The 13,832-nt window shown below is 35.8% G+C and overlaps 1 protein-coding gene across 4 annotated transcripts in view; it reads right to left on the bottom strand.

Moving 5' to 3' along the window:
* Nucleotides 1-13,832, bottom strand: part of CFAP69 (cilia and flagella associated protein 69) — a 69,554-nt gene that overhangs the window by 29,506 nt on the left and 26,216 nt on the right. For all 4 annotated transcript variants that reach the window (XM_033193233.1, XM_033193234.1, XM_033193235.1 and 1 more), the window contains 6 exons: nt 13,251-13,400; nt 12,968-13,145; nt 10,820-10,943; nt 4,619-4,667; nt 4,407-4,528; nt 1,875-2,091 (listed from right to left, as the gene is read on the bottom strand). In XM_033193233.1, the coding sequence (XP_033049124.1) occupies nt 1,875-2,091; nt 4,407-4,528; nt 4,619-4,667; nt 10,820-10,943; nt 12,968-13,145; nt 13,251-13,400 (840 nt within the window). The remainder of the gene's footprint in view (nt 1-1,874; nt 2,092-4,406; nt 4,529-4,618; nt 4,668-10,819; nt 10,944-12,967; nt 13,146-13,250; nt 13,401-13,832) is intronic.

The following is a 13,832-nucleotide window of genomic DNA, read 5'->3' as shown; positions in this document are numbered from 1 at the left end:
AGTTAAATGCATCGATCTTTTCTTATACTTTAAACTCATGAGTATTTTTAAAGAAACCTTTCCTATGCTGATATCTAGCAAAAAGATATTTTCCCATGTTTTCTTCTAAGAGTTTCTCTGTATGACTTTTCATATTTACATCTTTGTTACCTTTGCAATTGATTTTTAGAAAAAACAAAGTGAAGAGGTCTAATTTTTGTCTTTTCACATGGAGGACCAACTGCCCCAACACCACCCTTCCCTCACTGATTGGCAGTATCATCTCTCATAATGCCAGCCTTCCATATATTCCATGCCATTGGTCTATCCATGACCCAGTACCACAAATTTTAATTACTATAGCCTTATGGTAGGTCTTGATAAGTAGCAAGGCAAATCCTCCCTTCTGCATGCTATGCTTTCTTTAAAAGCTTCTTTTAGAAGTAGCTTTATGTTTCCAGCTAAAAAAAAAAAGTTGAAAATACTGTTCTAAGTATCGAATGTTGGTTACAATTGTGGGTTCTATTATAGAATCTCAGTTAAATTTTTGCTCTGCCACTTGTGGCCAGGAATAATTATTTAGCTTCTTAGACTGAGTTCTACCCATCTGATACACAGGGATAATAATAGTACCTATACCTCCTAGGTTTGTTGAGAGGATTAAAATGACTTAATACTTGGAAGGTGTTTAAGGCTCACCAGATAGTAGGTTCTGAAAAACTATCAGCTATCAGTCTTTCTCTTATTAGCCAGCATTTCCCTTTTTGCCTTAAAGTTTTCTACGAACATAAATGATATAAAGGATAGACTGAAGACTTGCTTCATTTAGTGGAAAATAATTTTACACGACTAAATTTAGTAGCTCAGCATATTAGAAACTAGAGAATAAACAGGCTATCTTTTTTTTCCTCCTTCATGCATAAATGGGTGGTATTCTTGATCTAATGAAAATGCATCATACAAAATTATTTCCAGAGCAAATTTACTACCAGAAAAGAAGCAATATCTTCCTTATAAAACTTTATTAAAAAATGAATGTATTTATTATTTCCTTTCTAAGAACTGAAACAAAATACAAACAAATTGGGGCTCTACTAATTTGGTAGACCACGTTGGAGTCATTACTTCTGGCTAGAGGTCTAGATTTTAAGCTCCACAGAGAAAACGATGTTTATTTATTTAAAGCCTAACTGTATTTTCAGTAGTTAAGACAGTATCTAGTACCCAGTAGGCAGTCATAAATATTTGTTGAATGAATGTATTATAATACTGCCAGACTGGGCAATATTGTAATTGATTTCAGGCTCACGCCTGTAATCGCAACACTGTGAGAGGCCGAAGTAGGCAGACGGCTTGAACCCAGGAGTTTGAGACCAGCCTGGGCAACATGGCGAAACCCTGTCTACAGAAAATACAAAAATTAGCTTCGCGTGGTGGCATGCACTTGTAGTCTCAGCTACTGGGAAGGCTGGGGCGGGAGGATCGCTAGAGCCCAGGAGGTTGAGGCTGCACTGAGCCATCAGCATGCCATTGCACTGTAGCCTGGGTGACAGGGTGAGACCCTGTCTCAACAAACAAACAAAGCAAATAAAACATTGCCAGGATTTATTTTCTTCCCAAATATAATTTTTAGATAGGTCTAATAATACAAAAATTTAAATTACATGTATGATTTCTTTCAGGTGTGCATCAACTATGAGGTTTACTAATGTCTGACTTTAAATCAAATCTGTGTTTTTCTTAAAACAACATATAAATACATTAAGAAGACAGGTCTATATGTTTTTACTTCTCATAGCTTTAATTAATTTCATTGTTATTTCTACGCATATATTGAGCATTCAGTTGAAATATGAAGATTAAAATTTTGACAAGAATCTTGAAGGGCCACTCACCTTCACTCTCACACCATTCTAGAAATGCAAGGACTCGAGCATTTCCCTGGCATGACATGTATTCTTCTATTAATAAAGGAGCCACTGATGACAAAGTGGCAATTGCATGCAGTTGTAATTCTTCATGCTGTGCTGCAGACCAGTCCATTATTTTTTGTTTCTCAGGCTTCTTAACATAGGTAAACAAAGCCAAAATAACTTTGCCATCAATTAATAGCTGTGAGAAAGAACAAAGGATACTTTGTTAGAAACATAGCTAAAAATCCTTTAAGGCAATTAAATTAAAAATTTACATTTTGATGTTTTATTGAGGATTATTTCAAAATAATTCCTTTATAAAATAATCCTCATCTATGATAGGTACCAAAAAAAATAATAAAAAAACAAAAATTTAATAACGATTATAATCCTCTTTTCTGAGGTATGTACTCTCTGACAATAACATAAAATATGTGTTAATTTTTTGTTTTTGCTGCTCATATATGTAATTTAGTTCCTGCTTATAATAAAACCACAGGAGTAGAATATTTTGGGGTAAGTGCTGACATTTCTTTCCTCACTCTCTTCTTAAAAGGGAACTATCTCACAGACTCAGTTGTGTACCATAAAAAACAATTTTGTGTGAGGTAATGACTAAGTGAATATTTAACCACATGCAACAGAACTTACATAAACATTCTACCAAATAAATGTCAATTAGGTCACAAGCCATGTTTCATTACATGCCCAGTATTTTAAAATTGTATTGAACCCATCATTTTAATAAAAATGAGATTAAAATGCATAGCTATTATGACAACAGAATTAAAACAGCTGATTCTGATGGATGCATATTTATGATTCACAAGAGAATAAAATCCCACAGGCTATATTATATTTAATTTTCTTTTAATTTAACATTGTTCTAGAAAGATTTTCACAAAAAATAGTTAATTTTTCTAATTCCTTACTACTCCATGTGAAAAGAATGCAAGATTTAGGGTTGAGAAAACAGGAATAACTACTAGTTCTAACATTATTGTTAGAATTAAGTATATGATGTTTCAAAAAAAAATCCTGTGTATTGCAAATGATAGTGTACATATTCATTATCATTACTAGTAATATTACTGGACCACAAATTATGTGACACATAAAAATTGTTGATTTCACTGCTCACAAAGTGTTTTAAGAAGCTCGTCACCATAATCTGTGCTACTTGGCTCTGTTGTCTATAAAATGTTGTTCAATCAATTAGAATTGATTTATAAACTGTAGTGTAAATTTTATTATCTTTATAGGTCTAATTTTAAAATTTATATAATACTCTAGTGGAATAATAAACCATACTTTATGGAATAATTTTCCAAATGATTTTCCATTTGCATTTTGGAAAATGCATTTAGGTTCTACACAGTATGTATTTTTTTTGTCACAAATAACAAAGTTATAATTGTAAAGACAATTTTTCTTTTCCTGAGCATTAGAAAATATATATATTCCTTAAAGTTGCATTACTAAGAAAATGCTCAACTCAGTTAAATCCTCATAATAATCTCGAGGTAGATGTTATCCCCATGTTGAAGTTGAGTTCCTGGGATTTAGAGAAATCAAACAACCCATTCAATGCCACATAGCTAGAAGGTGGTAGCACTGAGATTCTGTCTGACTATAAAGCCTTTACTGCTAGACTATCCCATCTTTATATTATTGGTGGTGAAGCTGATTGACTGAATTCCTACTTTTTTACGGTAATCCTTGGAGTTTGGTAGAGTTTTAGACTAGAAGGAAATTTCACTTAATGCAGCAACTAACTAAACTAACAGAATTGTTAATAATACATTTACTATCACTTTATAGTTTAAAAAACCTTCATCTCAACTTCACAATAGACCTGTGAGCAGGGCCGAAGCATTATAATCTTTCCTTTACAGAAGGAGGAAATGAACCACAGATAGATGAGGTAATTTTGCTAAGGCCACGTAGCTAGTAGGTGATAAGCCAGAAGTGAAATTCAGTTCCAATGTTCTTCATATTACATCATACTGTTATGCAGGAAACAAAGTATTAAGATGAATTCATAGAGAGTAAAAGTAATTAAAGACACTAGATTTGTGTGTTGAAAAAATAGGTTCATAAGAGTTTGAGATTGGCATCACAGAGGTTAATAATTTTCTCCAGCATTAAATCAGTCCTTGTTACTATGGTCAGAGACCATAGTAACCAGATTATTAGGCTGGACGGGCCTATATGAAGCCTATATGAAGCTTCTTTCATTTTATGCTGTCTAATTCAAGAGATCTAACTGTATCATTAAATCTCTTAGGTTCTACTATTTTTCTTTGGTTTATGTAGTTTAAATTTAACTACTTCACTGTTTACTAACAGATAAGCAAAGAAAAATTTTTAAAGCTAAAATTCAGGTCAGTAAGATTTACTACTTTCTATGGTAAATATATGAATTGATAAAAGATTTACAGTCAGGACTTTAAAATAGTTATACTATAAAGTGAGACAATTTTTATTGATTTTCCTGCCTTGATTACTCTTTACCTGTACAGTAGGTAAATCTTTACATAAGATCACAATTACGTTGAATAGTAATTTCTTCAACTCAAAATCTTCATAGGAATTAGAAAGCTTAAGTCCTTTCACCAAAAGATTTTGACTTTTAACTGTGAGGGAAAAAAAGTAAAATGAAAGCTTAAATGTTGTACAAGACTCATCAAGATAATTATAAGAAGTTGAAAGTTTATGTTTCTTACCTTCATTAAAGGTGGCAAACAGTATCAAATCCTTGGTAAAGCCACATTCCTAATATAAATACATAAAATAAGCAGAAAGATGAATGAATAAGATGCAAGTTATGATGCACATGCTCATATTTACTACTTATGTACATTTATCAAATTATCCTACTGTCATTCATTTGAATTCATAAAGCATGAATAGTAATAAAGGGTGAAGCAAAAAATAAAAACATACAGCAAGATAAGCTTATTTAAAATTAAATAAGCCAGATTTATTTAATTTTAAACTTACTTCTGTAGGTTCTAAGAAATATTTTATATTATTCTATGAATAGTCCATTTAAAATTGTTAAGGATCCAAAGTATATTAGGTCTTCATAGTTACTTCTATAATTCATTATCTATACTTCAAATGACACAGTAAGGGAGGAAAATCCAGTTACTCTCAACAGTCTTTCCTCTTAAACACCTCCACTTCTACTCCAGCCATTCTTGCTATGTCAAATGTTTGGTCAAGAGATAATAAAGTAGTTCCTACTTAGCATGAAAAGCCCTGAAGAATCACCAGAGTTGCAAACATTTTAGCATGTCAGCATTCCTGACAGAGATATCCTAGTTGGACTTTGCACATTAGGGAGAGTTTACAGGGGCAAACCCTGGGCTTATGAACTTGTAGTTATATAGCCCCATTACTTTAGGATCTATATGGTTTCTTTAGATGCTGATGATATTATTTCCTTTGACTCGCATTCGTGAAATTCATCTGAATGTTTGCAAGGACACTAATGAGAAATTACTAACTGAACAGGGGCTTCTAGAGAAACAAAGTTTCACCTGTAAGTCGCAGCTTTAACTAGGATACTATGTAGGACTGTTTCCCTATTTGCACAGTATGAATTCCATGACTCTTATATGGGGACTATGTTGACGTCCACTGTTAGTGGGCTGAGGTCTTCAGAGCCAGTTCTTTGTAGCACAACTAGAACTTACATGCCTGACTTGTGAATCTTGTTGCCAAGGATCTCTATTAAATAATTTCAATCATTCAATGATTTTTAATTAAAAAATATGTGAAGGCTCAGCTTCCGGTACAGATGAGTAGTAGCTCCAAGAGAAATTCTCCTGCTGGTGACAAATAAAACTATTGTGTGACCAAGAGTAAGCAGACACTGGAGGGATGTCAGAATTTTGTAGAAGGGAATGGTACTAAATTAGTTTCCCATTTTAAAAAAGGCTTTTGGGGCTGGGCGGTGGCTCACGCCTGTAATCCCAGCACTTTCGGTGGCCAAGGTGGGCAGATCATGAGGTCAGGAGATCGAGACCATCTGGCTAACACAGTGAAACCCTGTCTCTACTAAAAATACAAAAAAATTAGCCCGATGTGGTGGCAGGCGCCTGTAGTCCCAGCTACTCAGGAGGCTGAGGCAAGAGAATGGTGTGAACCCAGGAGGCGGAGCTTACAGTGAGCTGAGATCGCACCACTGCACTCCAGCCTGGGTGACAGAGCAAGACTCTGTCTCAGAAGAAAAAAAAAAAAGGCTTTTGACCTGAGAGCAGGCCATATTCTATACCTCGTGGGAATGCTAAAACTCAGAGTAACCCTGTGGTCTTAGTGGCCTGAAGAACCAGAAGACAGAGGCAACCATAGACACTAGAAAGTGAAGGGAGAAATCCCATAAAGGAGAGAGCCAGAGAGAGAGAATGCTAAATTCTGTGTACAAACTCTTCCCAAATATCTGGCTGATATCTGAATCACACAAGTGCAGAGAATACTCAAGCATCCCAGGCAAGAACTGAATTGAGATTTGGAATGCCATACCTCAAAGGGATGAGTACAGCCAAGTTAAATGTATAGTTATTAAAAACTCATCAGAGGAGTATACCAGAATCTACAGTAAAGATGCTCATAATGAATAGAAAGACAAGAACTCTTAGGAGAGACACTATAAAAAGGAATCAAAATAAATTCTAAAACTGAAAAATATATCTGAAGTAAAAATGTGATGGATGAGATTAACAGCAGAATGGAGATGACAGAAAAAAAAAGTCAATGAATTTAAATATATAGACTAATACAAATTATCCAACCTGAAGAATAGAGAGAGAAATGATTGAAAAAAGTGAGCAGAGCCTCACAAACCTGTGGGACAATATCAAAAAGTCAAACATAAAAGTTACCAGAGTCCCTGAAGAAGTGGGGAGAGAGAATGGGACTGAAAAAATATTTGAAGAAATAATGGTCAAGAGTTCTCCAAATCTTATTAAAGACTTAAATTTATATCTCCAAGAAGCTCTATGAAACCTAAGCAGAACAAATACAAAGGAGATCTCACCTTAGCACATCATTTCGAAACTGCTAAAAACCAAAGATAGAGTGAAAATCTTGAAAACAGTGAGAGAAAAAGATGATACGTTATACACAGGGGAATAATGATTTGAAATTATGAATACTTCTCATCAGAGTCCAGGGTACTCACCACTACACCATGGAACCTCACACTGAATATTTCTCATCAGAAACAACAGATTCCAGAAGACAGTAGAACTTTATCTTTGAAACGCTAAACAAAAACTTTTCAGCCTAAAGTTCTTTTTTTTTAAATTTATTTATTATACTTTAAGTTCGAGGGTACATGTGCATAACGTGCAGGTTTGTTACATATGTATACTTGTGCCATGTTGGTGTGCTGCACCCATCAACTCATCATTTACATCAGGTAAAACTCCCAGTGCAATCCCTCCCCCCTCCCCTCTCCCCATGATAGGCCCCAGTGTGTGATGTTCCCCTTCCCGAGTCCAAGTGATCTCATTGTTCAGTTCCCACCTATGAGTGAGAACATGCGGTGTTTGGTTTTCTGTTCTTGCGATAGTTTGCTGAGAATGATGGTTTCCAGCTGCATCCATGTCCCTACAAAGGACACAAACTCATCCTTTTTTATGGCTGCATAGTATTCCATGGTGTATATGTGCCATATTTTCTTAATCCAGTCTGTCACTGATGGACATTTGGGTTGATTCCAAGTCTTTGCTATTGTGAATAGTGCCGCAATAAACATACGTGTGCATGGGTCTTTATACCAGCATGATTTATAATCCTCTAGGTATATACCCAGTAATGGGATGGCTGGGTCATATGGGACTTCTAGTTCTAGATCCTTAAGGAATCGCCATATTGTTTTCCATAATGGTTGAACTAGTTTACAATCCCACCAACAGTGTAAAAGTGTTCCTATTTCTCCACATCCTCTCCAGCACCTGTTGTTTCCTGTCTTTTTAATGATTGCCATTCTAACTGGTGTGAGATGGTATCTCATGGTGGTTTTGATTTGCATTTCTCTGATGGCCAGTGATGATGAGCAGTTTTTCATGTGTCTGTTGGCTGTATGAATGTCTTCTTTTGAGAAATGTCTGTTCATATCCTTTGCCCACTTTTTGATGGGGTTGTTTGTTTTTTTCTTGTAAATTTGCTTGAGTTCTTTGTAGGTTTTGGATATTAGCCCTTTGTCTGATGAGTAGATTGCAAAAATTTTCTCCCATTCTGTAGGTTGCCTGTTCACTCTGATGGTAGTTTCTTTTGCTGTGCAGAAGCTCTTTAGTTTAATTAGATCCCATTTGTCAATTTTGGCTTTTGTTGCCGTTGCTTTTGGTGTTTTAGACATGAAGTCCTTGCCCATGTCTATGTCCTGAATGGTATTGCCTAGGTTTTCTTCTAGGGTTTTTATGGTATTAGGTCTAACATTAAGTCTCTAATCCATCTTGAATTAATTTTCGTATAAGGAGTAAGGAAAGGATCCAGTTTCAGCTTTCTACTTATGGCTAGCCAATTTTCCCAGCACCATTTATTAAATAGGGAATCCTTTCCCCATTTCTTGTTTTTCTCAGGTTTATCAAAGATCAGATGGTTGTAGATGTGTGGTATTATTTCTGAGGACTCTGTTCTGTTCCATTGGTCTATATCTCTGTTTTGGTACCAGTACCATGCTGTTTTGGTTACTGTAGCCTTGTAGTATAGTTTGAAATCAGGTATCGTGATGCCTCCAGCTTTGTTCTTTTGACTTAGGATTGTCTTGGAAATGCGGGCTCGTTTTTGGTTCCATATGAACTTTAAAGCAGTTTTTTCCAATTCTGTGAAGAAATTCATTGGTAAAGAAGAAAAGAGGCCGGGCGCGGTGGCTCAAGCCTGTAATCCCAGCACTTTGGGAGGCCGAGATGGGTGGATCACGAGGTCAGGAGATCGAGACCATCCTGGCTAACACGGTGAAACCCCGTCTCTACTAAAAATACAAAAAACTAGCCGGGCGAGGTGGCGGGCGCCTGTAGTCCCAGCTACTCGGGAGGCTGAGGCAGGAGAATAGCGTAAACCCCGGAGGCAGAGCTTGCAGTGAGCTGAGATCCGGCCACTGCACTCCAGCCTGGGAGACAGAGCAAGACTCCGTCTCAAAAAAAAAAAAAAAAAAAAGAAGAAAAGAGAGAAGAATCAAATAGACGCAATAAAAAATGATAAAGGGGATATCACCACCGACCCCACAGAAATACAAACTACCATCAGAGAATACTATAAACACCTCTATGCAAATAAACTAGAAAATCTAGAAGAAATGGACAATTTCCTGGACACTTACACACTCCTAAGACTAAACCAGGAAGAAGTTGAATCCCTGAATAGACCAATAGCAGGCTCTGAAATTGAGGCAATAATTAATAGCCTACCAATCAAAAAAAGTCCAAGACCAGATGGATTCACAGCTGAATTCTACCAGAGGTACAAGGAGGAGCTGGCACCATTCCTTCTGAAACTATTCCAATCAATAGAAAAAGAAGGAATCCTCCCTAACTCATTTTATGAGGCCAACATCATCCTGATACCAAAGCCTGACAGAGATACAACAAAAAAAGAGAATTTTAGACCAATATCCCTGATGAATATCGATGCAAAAATCCTCAATAAAATACTGGCAAACCGGATCCAGCAGCACATCAAAAAGCTTATCCACCATGATCAAGTGGGCTTCATCCGGGGATGCAAGGCTGGTTCAACATATGCAAATCAATAAATGTAATCCAGCATATAAACAGAACCAAAGACAAAAACCACATGATTATCTCAATAGATGCAGAAAAGGCCTTTGACAAAATTCAACAGTCCTTCATGCTAAAAATGCTCAATAAATTTGGTATTGATGGAACGTATCTCAAAATAATAAGAGCTATTTATGACAAACCCACAGCCAATATCATACTGAATGGGCAAAAACTGGAAAAATTCCCTTTGAAAACTGGCACAAGACAGGGATGCCCTCTCTCACCACTCCTATTCAACATAGTGTTGGAAGTTCTGGCTAGGGCAATCAGGCAAGAGAAAGAAATCAAGGGTATCCAGTTAGGAAAAGAAGAAGTCAATTGTCCCTGTTTGCAGATGACATGATTGTATATTTAGAAAACCCCATTGTCTCAGCCCAAAATCTCCTGAAGCTGATAAGCAACTTCAGCAAAGTCTCAGGATACAAAATTAATGTGCAAAATCACAAGCATTCTTATACACCAGTAACAGACAAACAGAGAGCCAAATCATGAATGAATTTCCATTCACAATTGCTTCAAAGAGAATAAAATATGTAGGAATCCAACTTACAAGGGATGTAAAGGACCTCTTCAAGGAGAACTACAAACCACTGCTTAGTGAAATAAAAGAGGACACAAACAAATGGAAGAACATACTATGCTCATGGATAGCAAGAATCAATATCGTGAAAATGGCCATACTGCCCAAGGTAATTTATAGATTCAGCCTAGAGTTCTATATTCAATGAGCATAGACTTTAAGAATTAAGATGAATTAAATATATTTTCAGATAAAAAGAAAACTAAGATAATTTGTTGCCAGCAGCCAGCAGGTTTGCACCACAAGAAATTGTAAACAAAGTTCTTCCAGTGAAAGAGAAATGATGCCAGATGGAAACTCGAATTATCAAGAAGGAGAGAAAAGCGTAAGTGGTAAATACATGTATAAATCACACAATATGAGAAAGATTCCAAATTTCCAAAGGATTGCAAAGAATTGGCAGAGTGATAAGCATACTGGTGACCATCATGATATTACAGCATAACTTTAGCATTACAACAAAATACACAAATATTACAACATAATATAGGACTTCTCTCACTCACGCCCACCACTTCCACAATTAAAATTAATGCAATTTGATTCATACTTACAATCATTGGTGCTTCAGGATTTTGAGCTATAATTGTAGTGATCACTAATATGTCATTTCTAAGCTGACGGTCATAATGACTGAAACCTCTCACAAACAGATTTGTAAATACTTCCTTCAAAGCCCTAGAAAGTAAAATCATATTTTAAAAACTATATTGCTATGCACTAAATATTTACGTCCCTCCAAAATTCATATATTGAAATCCTAACCCTCAATGTGACGGTTTTAGGAGTGAGGTCTTAGGGAGGTAATGAGCTCTCATGAATGGAATTAGTGCCCTTATAAAAGGAACTCCAGAGAGCTGTCTCGCTCTCTTGCCTCCATGTAAGGATACAAGATATTAGCAGTATGTAACCCAGAAGAGGACCCTCATCAGAACCCAACCACACTGGCACCCTGATCTCAGAATTCTAGCCTCCCAAACTATGAAAAATAACTTTCTGTTGTTTACAAACCACCCAGTTTATGGTATTTTGTTATAGCAGCTCAAACTAAAACACATACTTTTATGGAAATATTACCTGAATGTCTATCAACAAAATCTCCCTTTTTATACTATTGATTTGAACATATTTCTAATACTTTTTACACTTCGAAATCTGCCTCTAATTCTCTATGTACCAGATAAGAATCCACTAAACCAGTCTATTACACATGGTGGTCAAAGAGACAGCTCTATAATACATTCAGTCATGTCATTTTCCTTTGTAAAACCATTTAAAGACTATTCTTTGTTCTTAGGATTAAGTCCTACCTCCTTAACAAGGCTTATTAGGCCTTTCATGTTATGGGCCCTGATAACATTGTTAGCCTCATCTCTCACCATTGTAACCTGTTCCTTCTGCTCTCACCATACTGAATTTTAGTTTTCTGATTTTGCTAATTATATTTTCACTTGTTTTCCCTGTCTAGGATGCTCTCTGCATGCAAAACTTTTCTGTGTTACCAAGTCCTGTCTGTCATTCAGTTACTAGACTTCAGTTCATTAGGAAGCAGTTATGAATTCTCCAACTCTGAGTTAGGTTCCCTTGTATTAATAGCAGACATCTGTTGCTTTGCCTCCTGGGACCTACTTGCCCCTTTTATAAGAACACCATTCTTATTTTTATTTAGGCATTTACTCCTTCCTGATTTTTGCTCCTGTGAAGCTGCCTTGAGCTGCCTTTTCACCAGTCAGAGCATTTTTTCTTTTGGCATTAATAAATCACTGTGGAATGGGCATTTGACCAATATTAGACCATTCAGGGCCAAACTGGACTCAATTCAAAGACTTTTCTCTGAGCCTTCAGGATAGCAAGGTTTTGCTTCTGCTTGATTTGAGGTTGAGATGATGTGATCCTAGACTTCTTAGGTCTTACTACATAGGCTTGGGTATGAAACCAACACTATGGAAGACAATGTAGAGAGAGGGGGGGACCAAGTCCTAATACCTGTTGATCCTTCAATAAAGCTGTACATCAAACCAGTTTTATCCTTGACTTTGTAGTTAAATAAGCCATACCTTTTCTATATTGCTTTGATCAGTTGGGTTTTTAGTCACTTGCAAACAAAAATGTGCTGATTGACCTTCTTCTGAAGAACATGTAGCATCTTATAATAATCTGTTTCGTAACATTTAGTATGTTCTCTTTTAGTTGTCTATTTACTTGTCCATCCCTCCTAACACAATGTAAATTCCACAAATGCAAAGACAATATCTGTATTGTTTTCAGTGGTATTTCTATGGCTTAATACTGAAGCTGGCATAGAGCAGACAATTCTTTGTCGAATAAGTGAAGAAGCAACTTGAAGGCTTACATTTTGTTGCTAATGCTTACTGCAATATCTGGAAGATAGTAAGCACTCAATAATAGATTCACTGGATAAATACATGAAATCGTTCTTCTAAAGTCTAATTTTACTTTATGTATATTCCAAGGTATAATTTACTGTTAAGAAGCTACTTCAAGAGCCTTCCACATAGAAAAGTGTGGCTTGTTATTGTGCAGATTCATTTATACCATGGCACAAAGAAGATGTCCTGAAACATAGCCATTACATGAATCTAAAACATAATTGAACACAGATTCAAACAAACATGTTAGTTATGTCATTGGCTATCATTTTAAGATTAAAAGAACATTCCTATCTAACCACATACACTTACAGCAAACATTCCAAGTTACTAAGCTGTTGTATGACTTCTTCTTTTGAAGATTTTTCCAACAAGTTCCAAAGTATTTCTGATGAACGAAATAAAAGCTGTCCAGAGGGATCTGGGTCATTGAGGTGAGTACAGATTCCACTGGCTGCTTGTGCTTTCATCATTATAGTACAATTAACTTCTGAAAATAAATTTTAAACACTATTTTTGCTTTACAATATTGACATTTTCAGACAGAAACAAAAGTAGTTGACAATGAAGTGTTTAAACTTAATAATATACAAACCAGAAGTTGAGAGATGCTGCAGAACTTTAAGTACCCAAAGTTTCTCAACAAGTTGATTTTCAAGCAAGGTGATTGACTGGACCATTGTTTTTGCTAATCCTCCAACTTCAGCCATTTGAATCTTGTATGATGAACTCGCTTGCTGGTAACCTAACAACAATTAGTTAATAAATACAAACAGTTATCTCACAGAATGATCATTAAGACAAAAGAATGAGTAATTTATTATGAAGCAAAAGCAAGAACAACTTTTCAAAAGTGTATGGAATTTATGAATTGTGCAGCATAGGGATGAGCCATACTTTTTTCTGTAAAGGGGCATATAGTATTTTAAGCTTTGCAGGTTATAAAGTTTCTTGTCAACTACTCAGCTCTATAGCACATTGTGGCAAGAAAGCAGTAATAAACAGTACAAATATAAATGGGCATGGCTGTGTTCTAACACAATTTTGTTTTCAGTGGGCCTAGTTTGACCTGGGACCCAGAGTTTGCTGATCCCTGGTGTAGTATTTAAAATAGGACCATGCATTTTGGAAACATCCTAAATTCTAAAAAAGAACAATATTTCTTGTCAGTAGATAT

Source organism: Trachypithecus francoisi, unplaced genomic scaffold (assembly GCF_009764315.1).
Source record: "Trachypithecus francoisi isolate TF-2019V2 unplaced genomic scaffold, Tfra_2.0 Lachesis_group4, whole genome shotgun sequence".
Lineage (NCBI taxonomy): Eukaryota > Metazoa > Chordata > Mammalia > Primates > Cercopithecidae > Trachypithecus > Trachypithecus francoisi.
The sequence above is the reverse complement of the archived record's forward strand: the minus strand, read 5'-3'. Positions and strand labels throughout refer to the sequence as shown.